The following is a 19,328-nucleotide window of genomic DNA, read 5'->3' as shown; positions in this document are numbered from 1 at the left end:
CCTCTCCTTGTCCTTCCTCCCCCAGACAAGGAGCTGAGGATGGAGACCAGGGAGGACAAATCCCTGCAGCAGAACCTCGTGGGAGAGGCTGTTTTGAGCAGCTCCACAGTGCAGGAATGCAACGGGGAGGAGAAGCTTCAGAGATCCCGCAGGAGGAGGGGCTCCAAACCCATCCCAGGGTGCTCTGAGGAGGAAAGACCCACCCTGTGCCGGGAAGGCGGCCAGAGATCCAGCCAGGGCTCTGAGCTGGTGGTCCATGAGCAGCTTCAGGATGGGGAGAAGCCCTACAAGTGCTTGGAGTGTGGGAAGAGCTTCAGCCAGAGCAACAGCCTGATCTGCCACCAGATGATCCACACTGGGGAATGGCCCTACGAGTGTGGGGAATGTGGGAAGGGCTTCAGCTGCAGCTCCAACCTCATCCGTCACCGGCGCATCCACACTGGGGAGAGGCCCTACGAGTGTGGGGAATGTGGGAAGAGCTTCAGCCAGAGATCCCACCTGATCATCCACCAGAGGACCCACACTGGGGAACGTCCCTATGAGTGTGGGGAGTGTGGGATGACCTTCAGCCAGAGGTCCCAGCTGACCATCCACCATCTCATCCACACTGGGGAGAGGCCCTACGAGTGTGGTGAGTGTGGGAAGAGGTTTCAGACCAGCTCCACTCTCCTCCTGCACCAGCGGATTCACACGGATGAGAGGCCCTTCCGCTGCCCCGACTGCAGGAAGGGCTTCAAGCAAAACTCCACCCTCATCACCCACCAGCGCGTCCACACTGGGGAGAGGCCCTATGAGTGTCCCCAGTGTGGGAAGAGCTGCTCCAGGAGCTCTACCTTGACCCAACACCAACAGAGGCACCGGTAAGGGAAGCCCTGCGAGTGCCCCAAGTGCAGGAAGAGCTTCATGTTCTGCTCCAGCTCCATCCTCCATCAGAGGACCCACGTTTGGCAGAGCCCTGATGACCCACGTTCCCAGTGATCAGTGTTGGGAACACACTGGGCTGGAGGTCATTTTATTTTGGTTTCAATTATCTTTTGATTCATTCTCATCCCTTTAAATCCAACAAATGGTGGTAAAAATCAACAAATTCATCAAAGGCATCTAAAACCTCACATTTTACTAGTGCTTCAAGGCAATCTTGGAGATACTTGTGAGTATTTGAGGGTTGTGGGGTTATTTGGTGGAGTTGTCTCCATTTCTTGGCACTCAAAGAGGTGAGAGGGATCGATCTGTCACCTCAAAACCACTTAATGCCACTGAAACCTTCTCAATCCCTCTCCAAAATTATTCAATTCCACAGCCCCTCAGGGTGTGATGCCTCATGTTTTAGCTTTCATATCTTTCATATTCTGCACTGCCTAGGTTTGTAGTTTTGAACTTCACATTAAGTGTTAGTGAGCTCTCTTCACAGAGTAGGTAGACAAAACAATTCCTTTTCTACCTTGATACCAAGAACAGTTGTTACAAGTTCCAGGCCCAAAAGCATAAACAAGGGTGGACTGAAGAGAGAAAACAAGAAGGGTGGGATTTCATCATCTGAAGCTGTAATTGGACAATGAACCCCAATATGCAGATGGACCTAAACTTCTAAAAATATGGGACCTCGTGATGAATTGTTCATTTTTATGACCATTTTTGGTCCATCTTGGGTGTAGCCCTGGCCAGGCTCTTGTACTGCCCAAGGTGTATCTGTAACATGCTGGTCATGAGTGAGGAGACAAAATCCACGATTCATGCTCCAGTTGCTCATCAGACAAAACAGCCTCGTTTATTATTCAGAACTCACTTGAATACCAAATTCAAATTTCCCAAGCTAGACAGCCATTGGCTGATACTTCCCTCCCTGCCCTGCATCCTGGCCAGTGGTGTGCAGTGGTTCAGACATGAATTAGGCTCACTAAATTAAATTTGTGCTAAAATCTATGGCTAAAGAGAATTTACTGCTAAATTAGATTTGTGTTATGGCTAAAGTAGATTTACTGCTAAATTACATTTGTGTTATGGCTAAAGTAGATTTACTGCTAAATTAGATTTGTGTTATGTCTAGATTTACCTTGTCCAGTCCTGAGCAGCTCTACTGTGACCATACTGTGACAATTCACCCTTTTTGGTTAAATTAAAAAATAGAAAATGCTCTCTGTTACCCTATCTGCAAGGGCCCTTTGCAGACATGATAACAGGGACACCATGGGTTTAATTTGAATGAAGTTTTCTAGTTAACTTGACACAATTAATTCTCTTCAGCAAGCAATATGCTTTGTGTACTAAATTGAGTTTGGAACACTCCCTTCCAGGAGCTGGCAGACAGGATCACAATCCTTTAAGCTAACAAGCCACAGGTTAACTACTTATAGTTAAAAGTTACAACTTAACATTAAAAAACAAGAAAGTATTTAGAACTGAGATTATCCTGAACTCTTTAAACAAGAAACAAAAAACATTCAACATTTAGAACCGTGAGAAAAACCCAACTTAGCAGAAAAACAATTTGTAAGCAAACAGTTTTTAAATGAACTGTCTTTTCAAGAGTCTGATTTTCATGGTGAATAAGTTGTTCTGGTTACTCTTCTTTAATCTGCTCTATCACATCCGTAGAGGTACTGTCAGGAGGGTGTTGTTTGTGTCCTTTGGCTGTATGTTCAACTCTTTCACATTGGTTGCAGCTTGCATTATCACTTCTTTGTCCCTGAGCTGTCTCCTGTGGAATGGGCTTGTGTGGAGAGTTTATTTTCCTGTGGCCTTGTTGTCCACACTTGTAGCAATGGGGTGTGAGTTTAACAGCAGCTGTAATAGAATTGGCCAGCATATCCATGTGATGAGATCCAGTCCCAACCTTAGCACATGCTGTAATCATCTCCTCCAGAGATGGATTCTCTTGAGTTAATGCAGCTATAATTTTTCTACAGTCTTGGTTTGCATTATCTCGTGCCAATTGTAGCATTAATTGACCCCTTGCTTCACTGCATATATAGCTCATGGGGGTTTTATCTTCTACTTGAATAGCTTTGGGTTGGCACTGACAAGTTGGTAATTTTTGTTAGAGCTCACATTGCTAAGTCTTTCACTTGTGTTAGAATTGCAGAGTTCAAGCGAGCCTGGGTTTGGGGATCTTCTGACACTGCTGAATGATTTATTGTATGAACAGCCTTAGCTACTTTGCTTTCTGGGGTCCCACCACACATTCCTCCGTTTTGGTTTTCAGTAATTCCTGTTAAAGTGCCATGTGCTCTTCCCACAATGACCTGTTTTATTGTTATTTGAGGAACGCCAGTGTGGTGTGTTACACTCCAGGGATGCAGGAAATGTTTTGTTTTCTGTGAGATGTGTGTTGTTTTGATGCTATGAGGGATGCTCAAAACAGCAAAGGCTGACTGCCAGTGTGCAATGGCATCCCGACCCTTTTCTCTTGGGTGTTTTATAGCACATATTGCTGATGAAAAGGTATCCATGGATAAATGTACATATTTTAAATGTCTGAATTCAGGGATGTGTGTGACATGGGTTTAGCAGATTTGTAAGGCACACAGTCCTTGAGGGTTTGCTCCCGTCTGCAGTGGTGCAGTGTGGCCCTGGTGTCCTGATGGGACACTTGTGGTTGGGTTCTTTTTCCCCCTTGGACTGAAGATTGATGAGATAGAGGCAGTTTTCTCTTGTTTGGACTTGGTTGTTTATTCTTCTTTTATCTCCATTACATGTATACAGGGTACAAGGAGCCACAAGCAGCTATGTGCACTAAGATAGAAAGGTGCAAAATGACTAACAAAGATCTTCTTCAAGGATTTTTATATGTTCATTTACCCAATTAACAAATGCCAAGGAAATATTTTTTCTTAGTGACCCAATGACCCAACACTTGTGTGCTGCACTGCAGCATTCTCTATCCAATCACCTACTACTACCCAAAAACCTCTAGAAGAAGAAGATGAAGAAGAAAGAAGGACAAGAGACAACACCCTGAATCCTCCATCTTGTCCTCTATTTTCTAAACTAGTTTAAACTCCAAACTTTAACTTTTTCACTCAGTGACATAAGAAATCTCTTTAATCTACACACTTACACTCCTGGTTTTTCTATTAACAGTTGCTTTCACGGTGTTCTATGACATTCAGTGTTTTCTTGGATGTCAGAGCCAGGTATCAGAGATAGGGGCACACTCTCAGTGCCTCTGGCTCCAACAGTAAACTAAGCTGAATATTGTTAAGTGTTATTCCACTGTTAAATTCTGAAGTCATATAAGTTAGCTTAAATGCTGTTAAGTTCTTTTGCTAAATTGTGATGTTTGAGGAATAAATTAAGGTATAAGTGAAGTCCTGTTAAGTTTGATCTCTGTTAAGCTCAAACACACACACACACACACACACACACACACACACAGAGTTCTGGGTTAATTTCTGGTTGAATTGCCTGGATTTTGTTTGTTTTTGTTGTTGCTTTGTTTCCTTGCTGTGCCTGAAGTGTCCAGTCAGGAGCAGAGTGACTCTTGCCAAGGAACTTTGTGCTGCTGGTGCTTAATATTAAATCTGGTTTTTGCTGCTCCCTTGCTGGGGATATTTTAAGTGCTCTCAAGCCCTCGTTGGTGACGGGGTGAAGGAGCCCTGGCCCAGGCTCTGGCCCTGGGGGATATGGGGATGCTGCCAGGGATTCCCTGTCCCCCTGTCCCATGCCCCACAGACCTTGGGATGTCCCACAGCCATTCTGTGATGTCCCAGCCTGGACTGTGATGTCCCAGCCCCTCTGAGATGGCAGAAGCCAATCTGATGTCACAGTCTTCTCTCTGACATCACACACTCTTCTCTCTGATGTCACACAGCTGCTCTGTGATGTCACAATCTGCTGTCTGATGTCACAGAGCCGCCCTCTGGGATTGTGGTGTCTGCTCTGTGACCTCACAGCCCACTCAGTAATGTCACAGTCCACCCTGTGGTGGCTCTGTGATGTCATACAGAAACTCTGTGATGTCACAACCCACTCTGTGATGTCATGCATTCAACCTCTGATGTCACAGTCCTCTGTGTGATGCCACACCCTGCTTTCTGATGTCACAGAATCCCCTCTATGATGCTGTAGCTGCTCAGTGACCTCACACAACAAACTCTGTCATGTCACAGCCCCATCTGTGACCTCACACAACCCACTCGGAGCTGTCACACAGCCCCTTTCTGACATCACAGCTGCTCTGGGGCTCCAGGACACAGCCCCAGAGGTGCCACTGTGACACAGCCCCCTCTGGGACATCCCCCAGCCCCTGCCAGTGCTGAGCCCCTGGGAGCTCTGTCTGGGCCTGCTGGTGTCCCTGAGCTGCCCTGGCAGGGCCCCAGCCCTGCTGGGCTGTGCTCAGGAGCTGCTCCTGGCCAGAGCTGTCTCTCTGCAGCGCTGCCCTTGCCAGGAGCTGCCTCTGGGCCAGGAGCCCGGCCCAGCTCAGCAGCACAGACACAGCACCAGCACTTTCATTACCCTCTCGGGCCTTTGGGGCTCTCTGCATCCCACTCAGTCCCTCAGAGTGTACTCCAGAAACTTCTCAAGAGCTCCAAGTCAGATGGAAACACTGAAGTTTCTTGTAGTTGAAATGAGAGACACGAGTGAGAAAGCGTCCCCAGGTTCCAGGTAGAGCAGAAGACTGGAGGCCCTGATGGCAGCTGAGGACAAGCAAGGGAAAGGTGTCTGTGGTGCTGAGCAAAGCTGGATGTGTTTCAGGAATGCCAAGGGCCAAGGGCTGAGCCCCAGCCCCTGGCAAGGCAGATGCTGTCCCTCCCTCATTGCTCAGGGCTCTTCCCGGGGCACTGGCATGTGGGGATGTGCAATGCCAAGGGCAGCACCATGGGGTGGCCCCTGCCAGGCTGCTGAGCAGGGACAAGGAGGCAATGAGGCCCCAGGGCTGCCAGGGTCACTTGTCCCCTGCTGGCCTCAGGCCCAGGGCCAGCAGCCATGGCCAAAGGGCTGCACAAGTTGCCTCTGGCAGGGCCTTGCAGCTGCTGCCCATCCCTGTGCCCTCTCCAGCCCAGGCTGCCCTGTGGTGTCCATGCCCTGCGCCTCTGTCCCTGCAGGCTGTCGTCATCCCCCGGCTCCCCCACCTCGCTGGCCCCTTCCTTTGCTGACAGCTCTGTGTCCTGCCTGCCTCTGCCTGGCCACACAAAGCCTTGGGCTGCTCCAGACTCCATCTGGGGGATGTGTTGCACCACAGCCCTGCCCTGGGACACAAATTCCTTCCTCCTGGTGTTCATACTGGGCCTCCCCAGCTGCATTTGGCATCAATTCTTTCTTTCTCTGGCTCTTTTCCACTATGTCAAAAGGATCCACCATCTCTGAAACCGCTCTTTAAACACTCTCATGGCTCTTGTCCACTGTCCTCAGTCTCCACCCCACGGAGCACAGAGCTCCTTTGTCCCTATAGAGTGGTCATGTGCCTGAGGCCTCAAAACCCCACCTTGGGAGATCTCTGGGGACTCTCCAAGGGGTTTTCAAATGAAAACAGACTGCTTATAGTCTAAAAATCACAAGAGGACAAGGCCAACCTAACCCCTCTGTCCTGGCTGCTTTTGTCTTGGAGCAATTCTTAGATCTATGGAATTTGGGATGCCAAATTCTAAATGGTCCCTGGACAAGGAGGCTGGTGCTTTTCCATAGGGAGGAACAGAGCCGCTCTGTTTCAGGGGCTGATGCGAGGTGACCACCAAAGGCCAAGGCCAGCCAGAGCTAGCAGGTTTTTTCTGGGAGATACCCTTGAATAAAAGAAATGTTTAAGGGAGAGTACCAATTTTGGCAATGGGCATCAGAAAAGACAGATGGTATTCCATTGTTAAACTTGTGGGACAAATTGCATTACGGTTCAATTCCACCTGTCCAGTCTTTTACACATAAACAAAGCCTGGGACCGGGATTGGAGTAGACAGTCACCCCAGTCTCCTCTCTTAGAAGGAATTTAAATGTCTAGGCATCCTAGAGGGTTTTGAGGATTCCTGGTGGCTGTTGGGTGTCATTTCTCCACCTCATGACTCAGCAGGAGTTTCTCCAATAAAGAAATAAAGCTTTTGCCTGAAGCTCCCACTCTGCCCATGACAGGAAGCCCTGGGAGTGTCTGTGACATCCCGGCTCTTTGGCAGCCTGGGGACTCCTGGGATGTCACCGTGGAGCCCCCAAGAGTGCCTGTGACAGAGCGGTGCCTTTGCAGCCCAAGGTCCCCTGGGATGTCACCATGGAATTGCTGTGACTGCGTCTGACCACACGGCTCTTCAGCATCCCCAGAAACCCCTGGGAGGTCTCTGTGGAGCCGCTGTCAATGCCTGTGACATTCCGGCTCTTGAACAGCCTGGAGACTCTTGAAATGTCCCCATGGAGCTCCTCTGAGGGCCTGTAACAAATCTGATCCTTGGTAGGCAACCATCACCAGGACCTGTTGCTATGGTCTGTTTCCATGACAACCATCACAGCCCCTGTTGCTATGGTCAGTCCCTTGGAAGCTCCATGGAGACCCCATGCCAGGGGTGGTTGCCATGGACACCAGCTCAGGCCTGGAGCCAGGGCCCATTGCCATGGCAACCATTTGCAGTCCCATCCTCAGGCTCATGGGATCACAGAGCCACAGAATTGGCTGAGTTGGGAGGGACCCATGGGGATCCTCCAGTCCAACTGCTGGCCCTGCACAGGACACCCCAACAATCCCAGCCTGGGCCTGGCAGCGCTGGCCAAACGCTGCAGGAGCTCAGCCAGCCCTGGAGCTGGGAGCCTTCCCTGGGGAGCCTGTTCAGTGCCCCAGCAGCCTCGCGGGAAAAACCTTTTCCTCACATCCAGCCTAAACCTGCCCGCCTCAGCTCCAGCCGCTCCCTCCACTCCTGTCCCTGGGCACCAGAGGGAAGAGGTTCCCACAGCCCCCAGCCAGGGACCCGCTCCCAAGGCTGCTGCCATGGCAACCAGGCCTGGCACCAGCTGGGATGCTCGGTTTCCACGGGCTGGGCTTCAGGAACGGCATTCCCCAATTTCATGTTCCTGCTAAAATCGCACTGCTGCTCACTTCCCTCTTGCCTTCCATGGAAAGCAGAAAAGGCAAAGATCCCAGGCTGGGATAAGAACAATTTATTGAGAAGAGCAATGGGATAAGGAACAAACAGAGATAGAAACAATTTGGATAACAGAAGGGATAAGACAAACTATTCACAGAGAAAACTAAAATGCCACCGACTGGCTCATCCTGGCCACATATTTCCTCCTGCCAAGAAAGGACACTCTTATCCTCAGGTGAGAGAGAGGGAGTCCGTTTCCTGCCCCTGGCAACCTGAGATGGGATTGAATATAATGACAGGGACACGGTCAGACTCTCACGTTCTTTGATCCCACATCATGCCATTACCATGAGCAGGAAAAAGTACAGGTGTCTTCCCAGCATGGATCACAGGAAACATGGATCACCAGGTCTCTTCCCAATGTGGATCCTCCAAGGGTGGATGAAGCGGGAGCAGTGCACAAAGCTCTTCCTGCACTTGGAGCACTCGCAGGGCTTCCCTTACTGATGCCTCCGTTGGTGTCGGGTCAAGTTAGATTTGACTGAGAAGCTCTTCCCACACTGGGGACACTTGTAGGGCCTCTCCCCAGTGTGGATGCGCCGGTGCTTGACAAGGTGGGAGTTTTGCTTGAAGACCTCCCCACAGTCGGGGCAGCGGAAGGGCCTCTCATCTGTGTGAATCCGCTGGTGCACGAGGAGATGGGAGCTCGTCTGAAACCTCTTCCCACACTCGGGACACTCGTAGGGCCTCTCCCCAGTGTGGATGCGCTGGTGGATAATGAGTTGGGAGCTGAAGCTGAAGCCCTTCCCACATTCCCCACACTCATAGGCCCATTCCCCAGTGTGGATCATCTGGTGGCGGATCAGGGTTTTCCTCTGGCTGAAGCTCTTCCCACACTCCAAGCACTTGTAGGGCTTCTCTCCATCCTGAAGCTGCTCATGGACCACCAGCTCAGAGCCCCGGCTGGATCTCCGGCCACCTTCCCGGCACAGGGTGGGTCTTTCCTCCTCAGAGCACCCTGGGATGGGTTTGGAGCCTCTCCTCCTGCGGGATCTCTGAATCTTTTTCTCCCTGTTTGACTCCTGCGCTGTAGAGCTGCTCAAAACGGCCTCTTCCATGAGGTTCTTCTGCAGGGATTTGTCCTCCCTGGTCTCCATCCTCAGCTCCTTGTCTGGGGGAGGAAGGACAAGGAGAGGATGGGATTTGCCTCCGTGCCAGAGGGAAGGGGAAGGAGATCCCCCCAGTGTGTGCCCAGCAGGACGGCATCGGCAGCGGGGTTGTCCTGCAGCCGGGGGCCAGGCTGGGCTGGGAGATGGAGCAGGAGAGAGGGGGAAAGGGGCATTGACTTCCTCCTCACCTGCCTGGGTGTCCTGGGGTATCTTCCTCTTCCTCACAGCTGCCTTCTTTATCCAACCAAGGTCTTGGAATGAGAAATACTGGTTTGGGAGAAAACAAGGAATAAGCACATGGAGTTTGATGGTCCCTCTTACCAAGTCCATCTTTAGAAGTCACCCAGGCATCTAAGGTGTCTTGGTTTTAAAGGAAAGGTGTTTGCTAAGGAAGGCAGAAAACTCCACTGAAATGGATAAAAATGTAAACATCCCATCCCCCTCCGAATTATTATAATCTTGAAATCAAATTGATCTCAGGTTACGATATGGGAATAGGAATAATAGTTCTTTACTAAAAAAAATTGAAAATGAAAATGTAGTTGTACAAAAAAAAAAGAAAAAAACAACAACAAAAAACCAGCCCTCCCAGTGTCAGAATACAACCTGAAACCCTGTTGGTCAGGGTGTTGGTAGCAGTCTGATTAAATGGTGGCTGCAGTCCTCCTGGAGTGACAGATGTGGTTCTGTTTAAGCAGTGATTCCATAGAAGATTGTAGCTTACCTCTGAAGTTCCGGTGCTGTAGATGGGTCCGGTCTCTCCTCTGGGAATCCAGTGGAGAAAGACTCCCTGTGGTGTTTAGAGTCTCAGATTATATCCAGTCAGGAATGCTTGGCTCCTCCCCCTGGGTGGAGCATCTCACAATGGGATGATGTCATTTTATCAGTCCTGCAGTGAGACTCAATGGCCCATTAACAGAAGATATCCCCCTGGAGGGAGGATGGGTGGTGGAAGAGATAAAGAACACTGCCCCACCTGGTTTTAACAGCCGGCCCATTAACAGAAGACATCCCTCAGATATGAGGGAATGGGTGATGAAAGAGATAAAGAAAACTGCTCCACCAGGTTTTAACAGATGGTGATAGAAAACATACTTTTGGTTACATCTTGCATTGCAACCCAGTACATGGAGTCCATAAAAATTTTACACCACAAAAATTCAGCTGTGAAAATGCCTCCCAAGAGTTCCCCATCTCTGTTCTCTCTCTTTTGGTGTTCAGGGTTTCCTTCCTGTCCCAGCTTCTGGGGTTCACGCTTGTACTGGGCGTCCCCTGTCTAGTCAGTCCCTGCCCTGCCCAGGCTGCTGGGAGTGCCAGGAATCTGAAGATTTTCCCGTTTCCATCTCCCCACTTAGGAATGCTGGAAGTTTTGGGGGGTCCTAGGGTCCCTGCTCACCTTATTCTCTTCTGGGGGGTGCAGGTGGTCCATGGAGACACCCTTCCCTCTCTCCAGGCTGTTGAGGGTCCCATGAATTGCGGCACTCCTTCTCTCTGTGCTCCCCACTTTGGGGTCCTGGGGGACACAGGGCTCTGCTCCTTCAGGCTGCCTCTGTCAGCAGCTGCCACAGGGAACCCCAAATGTCCCCCCAAGGGGCATTTTCCACTCAAAGAACTCATTTTCCACTGAAGAACTTTGGAGTTCTTCATTCTCCAATAATCACCCCCAAAAACCCAACCCAGGAACCCCCCAGGATATCTGGGCTAAGCTCGGTAACCATGGTCACCTTCGGGATGGGGGGTGATGATCCCACGGATGGGGGGCTGTGAGTTCAGGGAGTGCTGGACTGGGATAGACTGGGAGTGACTGAGATCATACTGGAATAACAAGCACCTGACTGGGATTACTAAGAGTGTCTGGAAATGGCTATGGGTATGCTGAGGGCAACTGCAATATACTGGGAGAGTTTGTAACCATACTGGGGATGACTGGGAACACACTGGGAATAAATAGGAACCACGCTGGGGACAACTGGGCCCCATGCTGGGGAAAACTGGGAGCAACTGGGAGTGAGTGGGTCTACACTGGGTGCAACTGGGAATGACTGCAACTTTGCTGGGAGTAGCTGGGACCATCTGGGGAGTGACTAGGACTATACTGGGGGCAACTGGGTGCAACTGGGATCACACTGGGAGGAACGGGGAGCAACTGGAACCATGCTGGGGACAACTGGGATCCTGCTGGGATCACAGTGGGAGCAGCTGGGCCATCCTGGGCAAGACTGGGACCATACTGGCAGCAACTGGGACTGCACTCAGGGTGACTGGGAGTGGCTGGGAGCAACTGGGATAGACTGGGAGAGACTGAAACCACAATGCAGGTAAATGGGAGCAACTGGAACCACACTGGATAATCCTGGGAGCAGCTGTGCCCATGCTGGGGTAATACTGGGATCCTAGTGGAACTAGCTGGGATTATACTGAGAGTGATTGGAAAGGTGCCGGCTATGACTGGAACCATGCTGGAGGTGACTGGGAGCAACTGGGCCCATTCTGGGAGTGAGAGGGAGTCACTCTGGCCATGACTGGAATCATACTGGGAGGATCTAGGGGTGAGTGGGTGCAACAGCTCATTCTGGGAGGGACTGGGACTGTAGAGGGAGTGACTGGGATCATCCTGAAAGTCTTTTTCTGTGGATCTTATGTGTTTCTGGTCTCTTTTTATTCCCCTTCTTATCCAATGTGCCTGGATTATTTTTGGATATCTTAATGTTACCTAAAATCTTAAGGGTAAGCAGTTTTTAGGTTAAATGAGCTAAGTTTGCAAAGTTAATGCTATGGTAAGCGTTTTGTGTTCGATTGGATGCTGTATTAAACCCTTTGCCAAAATTCCTTGATTGTCTATATTTTAACAGTTAAATTTTGTGTCATTTTGACCTTTTAGCTCAGTTGTTAGACCATGGTGCCAGTATCACCAAGGCTGTGGGTTCAATCCTTTCAGGACTGAAATCCTGTCAGGCCATTCACTTAAGAGCTTGACTTGATGATCCTTGTGGGTCCCTTCCTACCAAGAATATTCTTTACATCTGTCCATCTTGAGAAGATCTGGTTGTTGTTTCTCCTGTGCACCAAACTCAAGCACAGGAACCTTTGGTTACCACCAGCATTGAAGTGTTCTGGGGTATTACAGACCTGCAGGCTCACAGTGGCCTCTTGTTTCCATGAGGCCCCAGAGTGTCCCACTGGTTCCTTGGTTCCATGGGTCCAAGAGTGCCACAATGATCCCCGTGGTTCCACAACTTCCCATGGTGTCACTCTGGCCCCTTGGTTCCATAAGGGTCTGGAGTGTCACACAGGTTTATGGCATTTGTCCTTGCTGCCCCTCACATCCCACTGCCCCACAAAGAGCCCCGAGCCACCCGTGAGGGACAGGCCCTGCTGTGCCAGGCCTGGGCTCAGGGCTTGGCCTTTCTGCTTCCTCCAACCCAGCCAGGGCTTGCTCAGCATTGCAGTTCCCTGCTCAGAGCCTTTGGCTCCCGGCAATCCTGGCCTCCAGGATCTGCTCTCGCCAGTCCCTGGGGAGCCTTTGGCAGTCCCTGCCCTCAGAGGGAACGATTGAAGCTCCAAGGGACTTGGAGTTTTGTTTCTGACACCTGTAGCAGCTTCTTCAGACTGAAGGAGAGACAAAGGAGGATCAGGGAAAGGAGAAGGAAGCACGAGGTCAAGCACTCCCTGAATTCACAGCCTCCACCCATGGGATCATCACCCCCCATCCCACAGGTGACCAGGGAGGGGGAGCTTGGCCCAGATATCCTGGGGTGTCCCTGGATTGGCTTTTTTGGAGGGGATGTTTGGAGAATGAAGAAATCCAAAGCTGAGTGGAAAATGCCCCTTGTGGGGACACTGTGGGGTCCCAGCATTCCTAAGTGGAGAGATGGAACCAGGGGAACTTTTTGGATTCCTGGCACTCCCATCAGCCTGGGACTGAGTAGACAGGTGACCCCCAGTACAAGTCGGACCCCCAGCATCTGGGACAGGGAGGAACCCTTGAAGACCAAAGGGGAGAGACCAGAGATGAGGAACTCCTGGGAGGCATTTTCAGGGCTGAACCTTGGTGTTTGGGAGGTTTTTATGGACCCCATGTCCTGGGTTGCAGTGCAAGATGTAACCAAAAGTATGTATTCTTTCACCATCTGTTAAAACCTGGTAGAGCTATTTTCTTTATCTCTTTCATGAGCCATCCCTCATAACTGGGGGATATCTTCTGTTAATGGGCCAGCTGTTAAAACCAGGTGGGGCAGTGTTCTTTATCTCTTCCACCACCCATCCTCCCTCCAGGGGGATATCTTCTGTTAATGGGCCATTGAGTCTCACTGCAGGACTGATAAAATGACATCATCCCATTGTGAGATGCTCCACCCAGGGGGAGGAGCCAAGCATTCCTGACTGGATATAATTTCAGAATTAGAACACCACAGGCAGTCTTTCTCCACAGGATTCCCAGAGGAGAGACCAGACCCATCTACAGCATCAGAACTTCAGAGGTAAGATACACCCTTCTACGAGATCATTGCTTCAACAGAACCATATGTGTCACTCCAGGAGGACTGCAGACACCATTTAATCAAATTACTTCCAAAACCCTGACCAACAGTGTGTAAGGTTGCATTCTGCATTCTGATTCTGTTGGTGAGGTTTTTTTTTGTTGGTTTTTTTGTTTTTTTTTTTTTTTTTGTACTGCTGCATTTTCATTTTCCTTCATTATTAAAGAACTTATATTCCTTTTCCCATATCGTTACCTGAGAGCACTTTGATTTCAAGATTATAATAATTCGGAGGGGATGGGATGTTTACATTTTTATCCATTTCAATGGAGGCTCCTGCTTTCCTTAGCAAACACCTCTCCTTTCAAACCAAGACACCCCAGATGCCCTGGTGATTTCTAGAGAGGGACTTGAACAGAAAGTCCTTCAAACTCAATGTGGTCATTCCTTGTTTTCTCCCAAAGCAGGATTTCCCAATCCCAAAGCTTGGCTGGATGGAGAAGGAGGCTGTGAGAAAGAGGAAGATGCCCCAGGACACGCAGGCAGGTGAGGAGGAAGTCAGTGCCCCTTTCCCCCTCTCTCCTGCTCCATCTCCCAGCCCAGCCTGGCCCCCGGCTGCAGGACAACCCCACTGCCAACGCCGTCCTGTCGGGGACACACTGGGGGGATCTCCTTCCCCTTCCCTCTGGCACGGAGGCAAATCCCATCCTCTCCTTGTCCTTCCTCCCCCAGACAAGGAGCTGAGGATGGAGACCAGGGAGGACAAATCCCTGCAGCAGAACCTCATGGAAGAGGCCATTTTGAGCAGCTCCACAGTAAAGGAGTCCAACAGGGAGGAAAAGCTCCAGAGATCCCGCAGGAGGAGGAGCTCCAAACCCATGCCAGGGTGCTCTGAGGAGGAAAGACCCACCCTGTGCCAGGAAGGTGGGCAGAGATCCAGCCAGGGCTCTGAGCTGGTGGTCCAGGAGCAGCTTCAGGATGGGGAGAAGCCCTACAAGTGCTTGAAGTGTGGGAAGAGCTTCAGCCACAGAAGAAACCTGGTCAGCCACCAGATGATCCACACTGGGGAATGGGCCTACGAGTGTGGGGAATGTGGGAAGGGCTTCAGCTACAACTCCAAACTCGTCATTCACCAGCGCATCCACACTGGGGAGAGGCCCTACGAGTGTCCTGAGTGTGGGAAGAGGTTTCAGACCAACTCCAGTCTTCTCCTGCACCAGCGGATTCACAGAGAGGAGAGGCCCTTCCGATGCTCTGACTGTGGGAAGGGCTTCAAGCGAAATTGCACCCTCATCACCCACCGCCGCATCCACACTGGGGAGAGGCCCTACAAGTGTTCCCAGTGTGGGAGGAGTTTCTGCCACAGCTCTAGCTTGACAAGACACCAACGGAGGCACCAGTAAGGGAAGCTCTGCAAATGCCCCAAAGTGCAGGAAGAGCTTTCTCCACAGCTCCAGCTTCATCCCCCATTGAGGGCCCCACGTTGGGAAGAGACCTGGTGATCCATGTTCCCTGGGATCCATGCTGGGAAGACACCTTTACCTTTTCCTGCCTATGGCAGTGACATGATGTGGTATCAAAGAAGGTGTGGGTCTGGAGATGGCCCTGTCATTATATTCAGTCCCATCTCAGGTCGTTTCCAGGTGCAGGAAAAGGACTCCCTCTCTCTCACCAGAGAAAAAGGTTTTCATTTCCTGTCAGGAGGAAATACGTGGCCAGGAAAAAGCTGACGGTGGTCTTTTAGTTTTCCCTGTAAGTAGTTTATGTTATCCCTTCTGTTATACAAAGTTGTTTCTGCTCCTCTTCATTCATTATCTCGTTGCTGTTCTCAATAAATTGTTCTTATCCCAGCCCGGCATCTTTGCCTTTTCTGCTTTCCATGGGAGGCAAGAGGGAAGAGAGCGGAAGCGCGGTTTCAGCAAGACCAGGAAATTGAGGAATGCCATTCCTGAAGCCCAGCCCGTGGAAACCGAGCATCCCAGCTGGTGCCAGGCCTGGTTGCCATAGCAGCAGCCTTGGGAGCGGGTCCCTGGCTGGGGGCTGTGGGAACCTCTTCCCTCTGGTGCCCAGGGACAGGAGTGGAGGGAGCGGCTGGAGCTGAGGCAGGCAGGTTTAGGCTGGATGTGAGGAAAAGGTTTTTCCCGCGAGGCTGCTGGGCCACTGAACAGGCTCCCCAGGGAAGGCTCCCAGCTCCAGGGCTGGCTGAGCTCCAGCAGCGTTTGGCCAGCGCTGCCAGGCCCAGGCTGGGATTGTTGGGGTGTCCTGTGCAGGGCCAGCAGTTGGACTGGAGGATCCCCATGGGTCCCTCCCAACTCAGCCAATTCTGTGGCTCTGGGATCCCATGAGCCTGGGGATGGGACTGCAAATGGTTGCCATGGCAACAGAATCTGGCAACAGGCCTGAGCTGGTGTCCATGGCAACCACCCCTGGCGTGGGGTCTCCATGGAGCTTCCAAGGGACTGATTATAGCAACAGGGGCTGTGATGGTTGTCATGGAAACAGACCATAGCTACAGGGGCTAGTGATGGTTGCCTGCCAAGGATCAGATTTGTTACAGGCTCTCCGAGGGGCTCTATGGGGACATTTCAAGAGTCTCCAGGCTGTTCAAGAGCCAGAATGTCACAGGCATTGACAGGGGTTCCATGGAGACCTCCCAGGGGTTTCTGGGGATGCTGAAGAGCCGTGTGGTCAGACACTGTCCCAGCAATTCCATGGTGACATCCCAGGGGACCTTGGGCTGCAAAGGCACCGCTCTGTCACAGGCACTCCCGGGGGCTCCACGGTGACATCCCAGGAGTCCCCAGGCTGCCAAAGTGCCGGGATGTCACAGACACTCCCAGGGCTTCCTGTCATGGGCAGAGTGGGAGCTTCAGGCAAAAGCTTTATTTCTTTATTGGAGAAACACCTGCTGAGTCATGAGGTGGAGAAATGACACCCAACAGCCACCAGGAATCCTTAAAACCCTCTAGGATGCCTAGACATTTAAATTCCTTCTAAGAGAGGAGACTGGGGTGACTGTCCACTCCAATCCCGGTCCCAGGCTTTGTTTATGTGTAAAAGACTGGACAGGTGGAATTGAACCGTAATGCAATTTGTCCCACAGAATTAACAATGGAATACCATCCATCTTTTTTGTTGCCCATTGCCAAAATTGGTACTCTCCCTTAAACATTTCTTTTATTCAAGGGTATCTCCCAGAAAAAACCTGCTAGCTCTGGCTGGCCTTGGCCTTTGGTGGTCACCTCACATCAGTCCCTGAAACAGTGCGGCTCTGTTCCTTCCTATGGAAAAGCTCCAGCCTCCTTGTCCAGGGACCATTTAGAATTTGGCATCCCAAATTCCATAGATCTAAGAATTGCTCCAAGACAAAAGCAGCCAGGACAGAGGGGTTAGGTTGGCCTTGTCCTCTTGTGATTTTCTTCGACTATAAGCAGCCTGTTTTCATTTGAAAACCCCTTGGAGATTGCCCAGAGATCTCCCAAGGTGGGGTTTTGAGGCCTCAGGCACATGACCACTCTATAGGGACAAAGGAGCTCTGTGCTCCGTGGGGTGGAGACTGAGGATGGTGGAGGAGAGCCATGAGATTGTTTAAAGAGCGGTTTTAGAGATGGTGGATCCTCTTGACATAGTGGAAAAGAGCCAGAGAAAGAAAGAATTGATGCCAAGTGCAGCTGGGGAGGCCCAGTATGAACACCAGGAGGAAGGAATTTGTGTCCCAGGGCAGGGCTGTGGTGCAACACATCCCCCAGATGGAGTCTGGAGCAGCCCAAGGCTTTGTGTGGCCAGGCAGAGGCAGGCAGGACACAGAGCTGTCAGCAAAGGAAGGGGCCAGCAAGGTGGGGCAGTCGGGGGATGACGACAGCCTGCAGGGACAGAGGTGCAGGGCATGGACACCACAGGGCAGCCTGGGCTGGAGAGGGCACAGGGATGGGCAGCAGCTGCAAGGCCCTGCCAGAGGCAACTTGTGCAGCCCTTTGGCCATGGCTGCTGGCCCTGGGCCTGAGGCCAGCAGGGGACAAGTGACCCTGGCAGCCCTGGGGCCTCATTGCCTCCTTGTCCCTGCTCAGCAGCCTGGCAGGAGCCGCCCCATGGTGCTGCCCTTGGCATTGCACATCCCCACATGCCAGTGCCCCGGGAAGAGCCCTGAGCAATGAGGGAGGGACAGCATCTGCCTTGCCAGGGGCTGGGGCTCAGCCCTTGGCCCTTGGCATTCCTGAAACACATCCAGCTTTGCTCAGCACCACAGACACCTTTCCCTTGCTTGTCCCCAGCTGCCATCAGGGCCTCCAGTCTTCTGCTCTACCTGGAACCTGGGGACGCTTTCTCACTCGTGTCTCTCATTTCAACTACAAGAAACTTCAGTGTTTCCATCTGACTTGGAGTTCTTGAGAAGTTTTTGGAGCACACTCTGAGGGACTGAGTGTGATGCCAAGAGCCCCAAAGGCCTGAGAGGGTGATGAAAGTGCTGGTGCTGTGTCTGTGCTGCTGAGCTGGGCCGGACTCCTGGCCCAGAGGCAGCTCCTGGCAAGGGCAGCGCTGCAGAGAGACAGCTCTGGCCAGGAGCAGCTCCTGAGCACAGCCCAGCAGGGCTGGGGCCCTGCCAGGGCAGCTCAGGGACACCAGCAGGCCCAGACAGAGCTCCCAGGGGCTCAGCACTGGCAGGGGCTGGGGGATGTGCCAGAGGGGGCTGTGTCACAGTGGCACCTCTGTGGCTGTGTCCTGGAGCCCCAGAGCAGCTGTGATGTCAGAAAGGGGCTGTGTGACAGCTCCGAGTGGGTTGTGTGAGGTCACAGATGGGGCTGTGACATCACAGAGTTTGTTGTGTGAGGTCACTGAGCAGCTATGGCATCATAGAGGGGATTCTGTGACATCAGAAAGCAGGCTGTGGCATCACAGTGTGGGCTGGGTGATATCACTTAGTGGGCTGTGGCATCACAGTGTGGGCTGGGTGATATCACTTAGTGGGCTGTGACATCACAGACATGACTATGACATCAGAGGTTGAATGCACATCACAGAGAGGATTCTGATATCACAGAGGAGGTTGTGACAGCTCAGAGTTGCTGTATGACATCACAGAGCCACCACAGGATGGACTGTGACATCACTGGTTGGTTCTGAGACATCACAGAACCGGCTATGAAGTCACATGGTGGTGATGTGACATCCCAGAGTGGGCTGTGAAACTGTGTTGTGACATCGCAGAGTGGGGTGTGATGTCACAGAGCAATCGCAGAGGATGGCTCTGTGACATCAGACAGCAGGCTGTTAAATCACAGAGAAGCTGTGTGATATCACAGAGGAGAGTGTGTGATGTCAGAGAGAAGGTTGTGACATCAGAGAGTGACTTCTGCTATCTCAGAGGGGCTGGGACATCACAGAACGGCTCTGGGACATCCCAAGTGCTGTGGGGCCTGGGACAGCAGGACAAGGACCCCTGACAGTGTCCCTGTGTCCCCCAGGGCCAGAGCCTGGGCCAGGGCTCCTTCACCCTGTCACCAACGAGGGCTTGAGAGCGCTTAAAAAATCCCCAGCAAGGGAGCAGAAAAAAACAGATTTAATATTAAGCACCAGCAGCACAAAGTTCCTTGGCAAGAGTCACTCTGCTCCTGACTGGACACTTCAGGCACAGCAAGGAAACAAAGCAACAGCAAAACCAAACAAAATCCAGGCAACCAAAC

General features: G+C 51.5%; 1 protein-coding gene and 1 pseudogene across 1 annotated transcript; one reads left to right on the top strand and one right to left on the bottom strand.

The window, feature by feature from the left end:
* LOC131586389 (zinc finger protein 208-like) overlaps positions 1-846 on the top strand; it is a 77,024-nt pseudogene extending 76,178 nt beyond the window's left edge.
* Positions 847-8,497: 7,651 nt separating this feature from the next.
* LOC131586343 (zinc finger protein 22-like) lies at positions 8,498-16,790 on the bottom strand. The gene is made up of 3 exons (XM_058853164.1): positions 16,715-16,790; positions 16,628-16,653; positions 8,498-8,923 (listed from the first exon to the last, which is right to left on the bottom strand). Exons 1-3 carry the CDS (start codon positions 16,788-16,790, stop codon positions 8,498-8,500), a joined length of 528 nt encoding a protein of 175 aa, XP_058709147.1.
* Positions 16,791-19,328: the final 2,538 nt, after the last annotated feature.

The sequence above is a fragment of the Poecile atricapillus genome, chromosome 19 (assembly GCF_030490865.1).
Source record: "Poecile atricapillus isolate bPoeAtr1 chromosome 19, bPoeAtr1.hap1, whole genome shotgun sequence".
Lineage (NCBI taxonomy): Eukaryota > Metazoa > Chordata > Aves > Passeriformes > Paridae > Poecile > Poecile atricapillus.
This window is presented reverse-complemented; position numbering and strand designations above follow the sequence as displayed.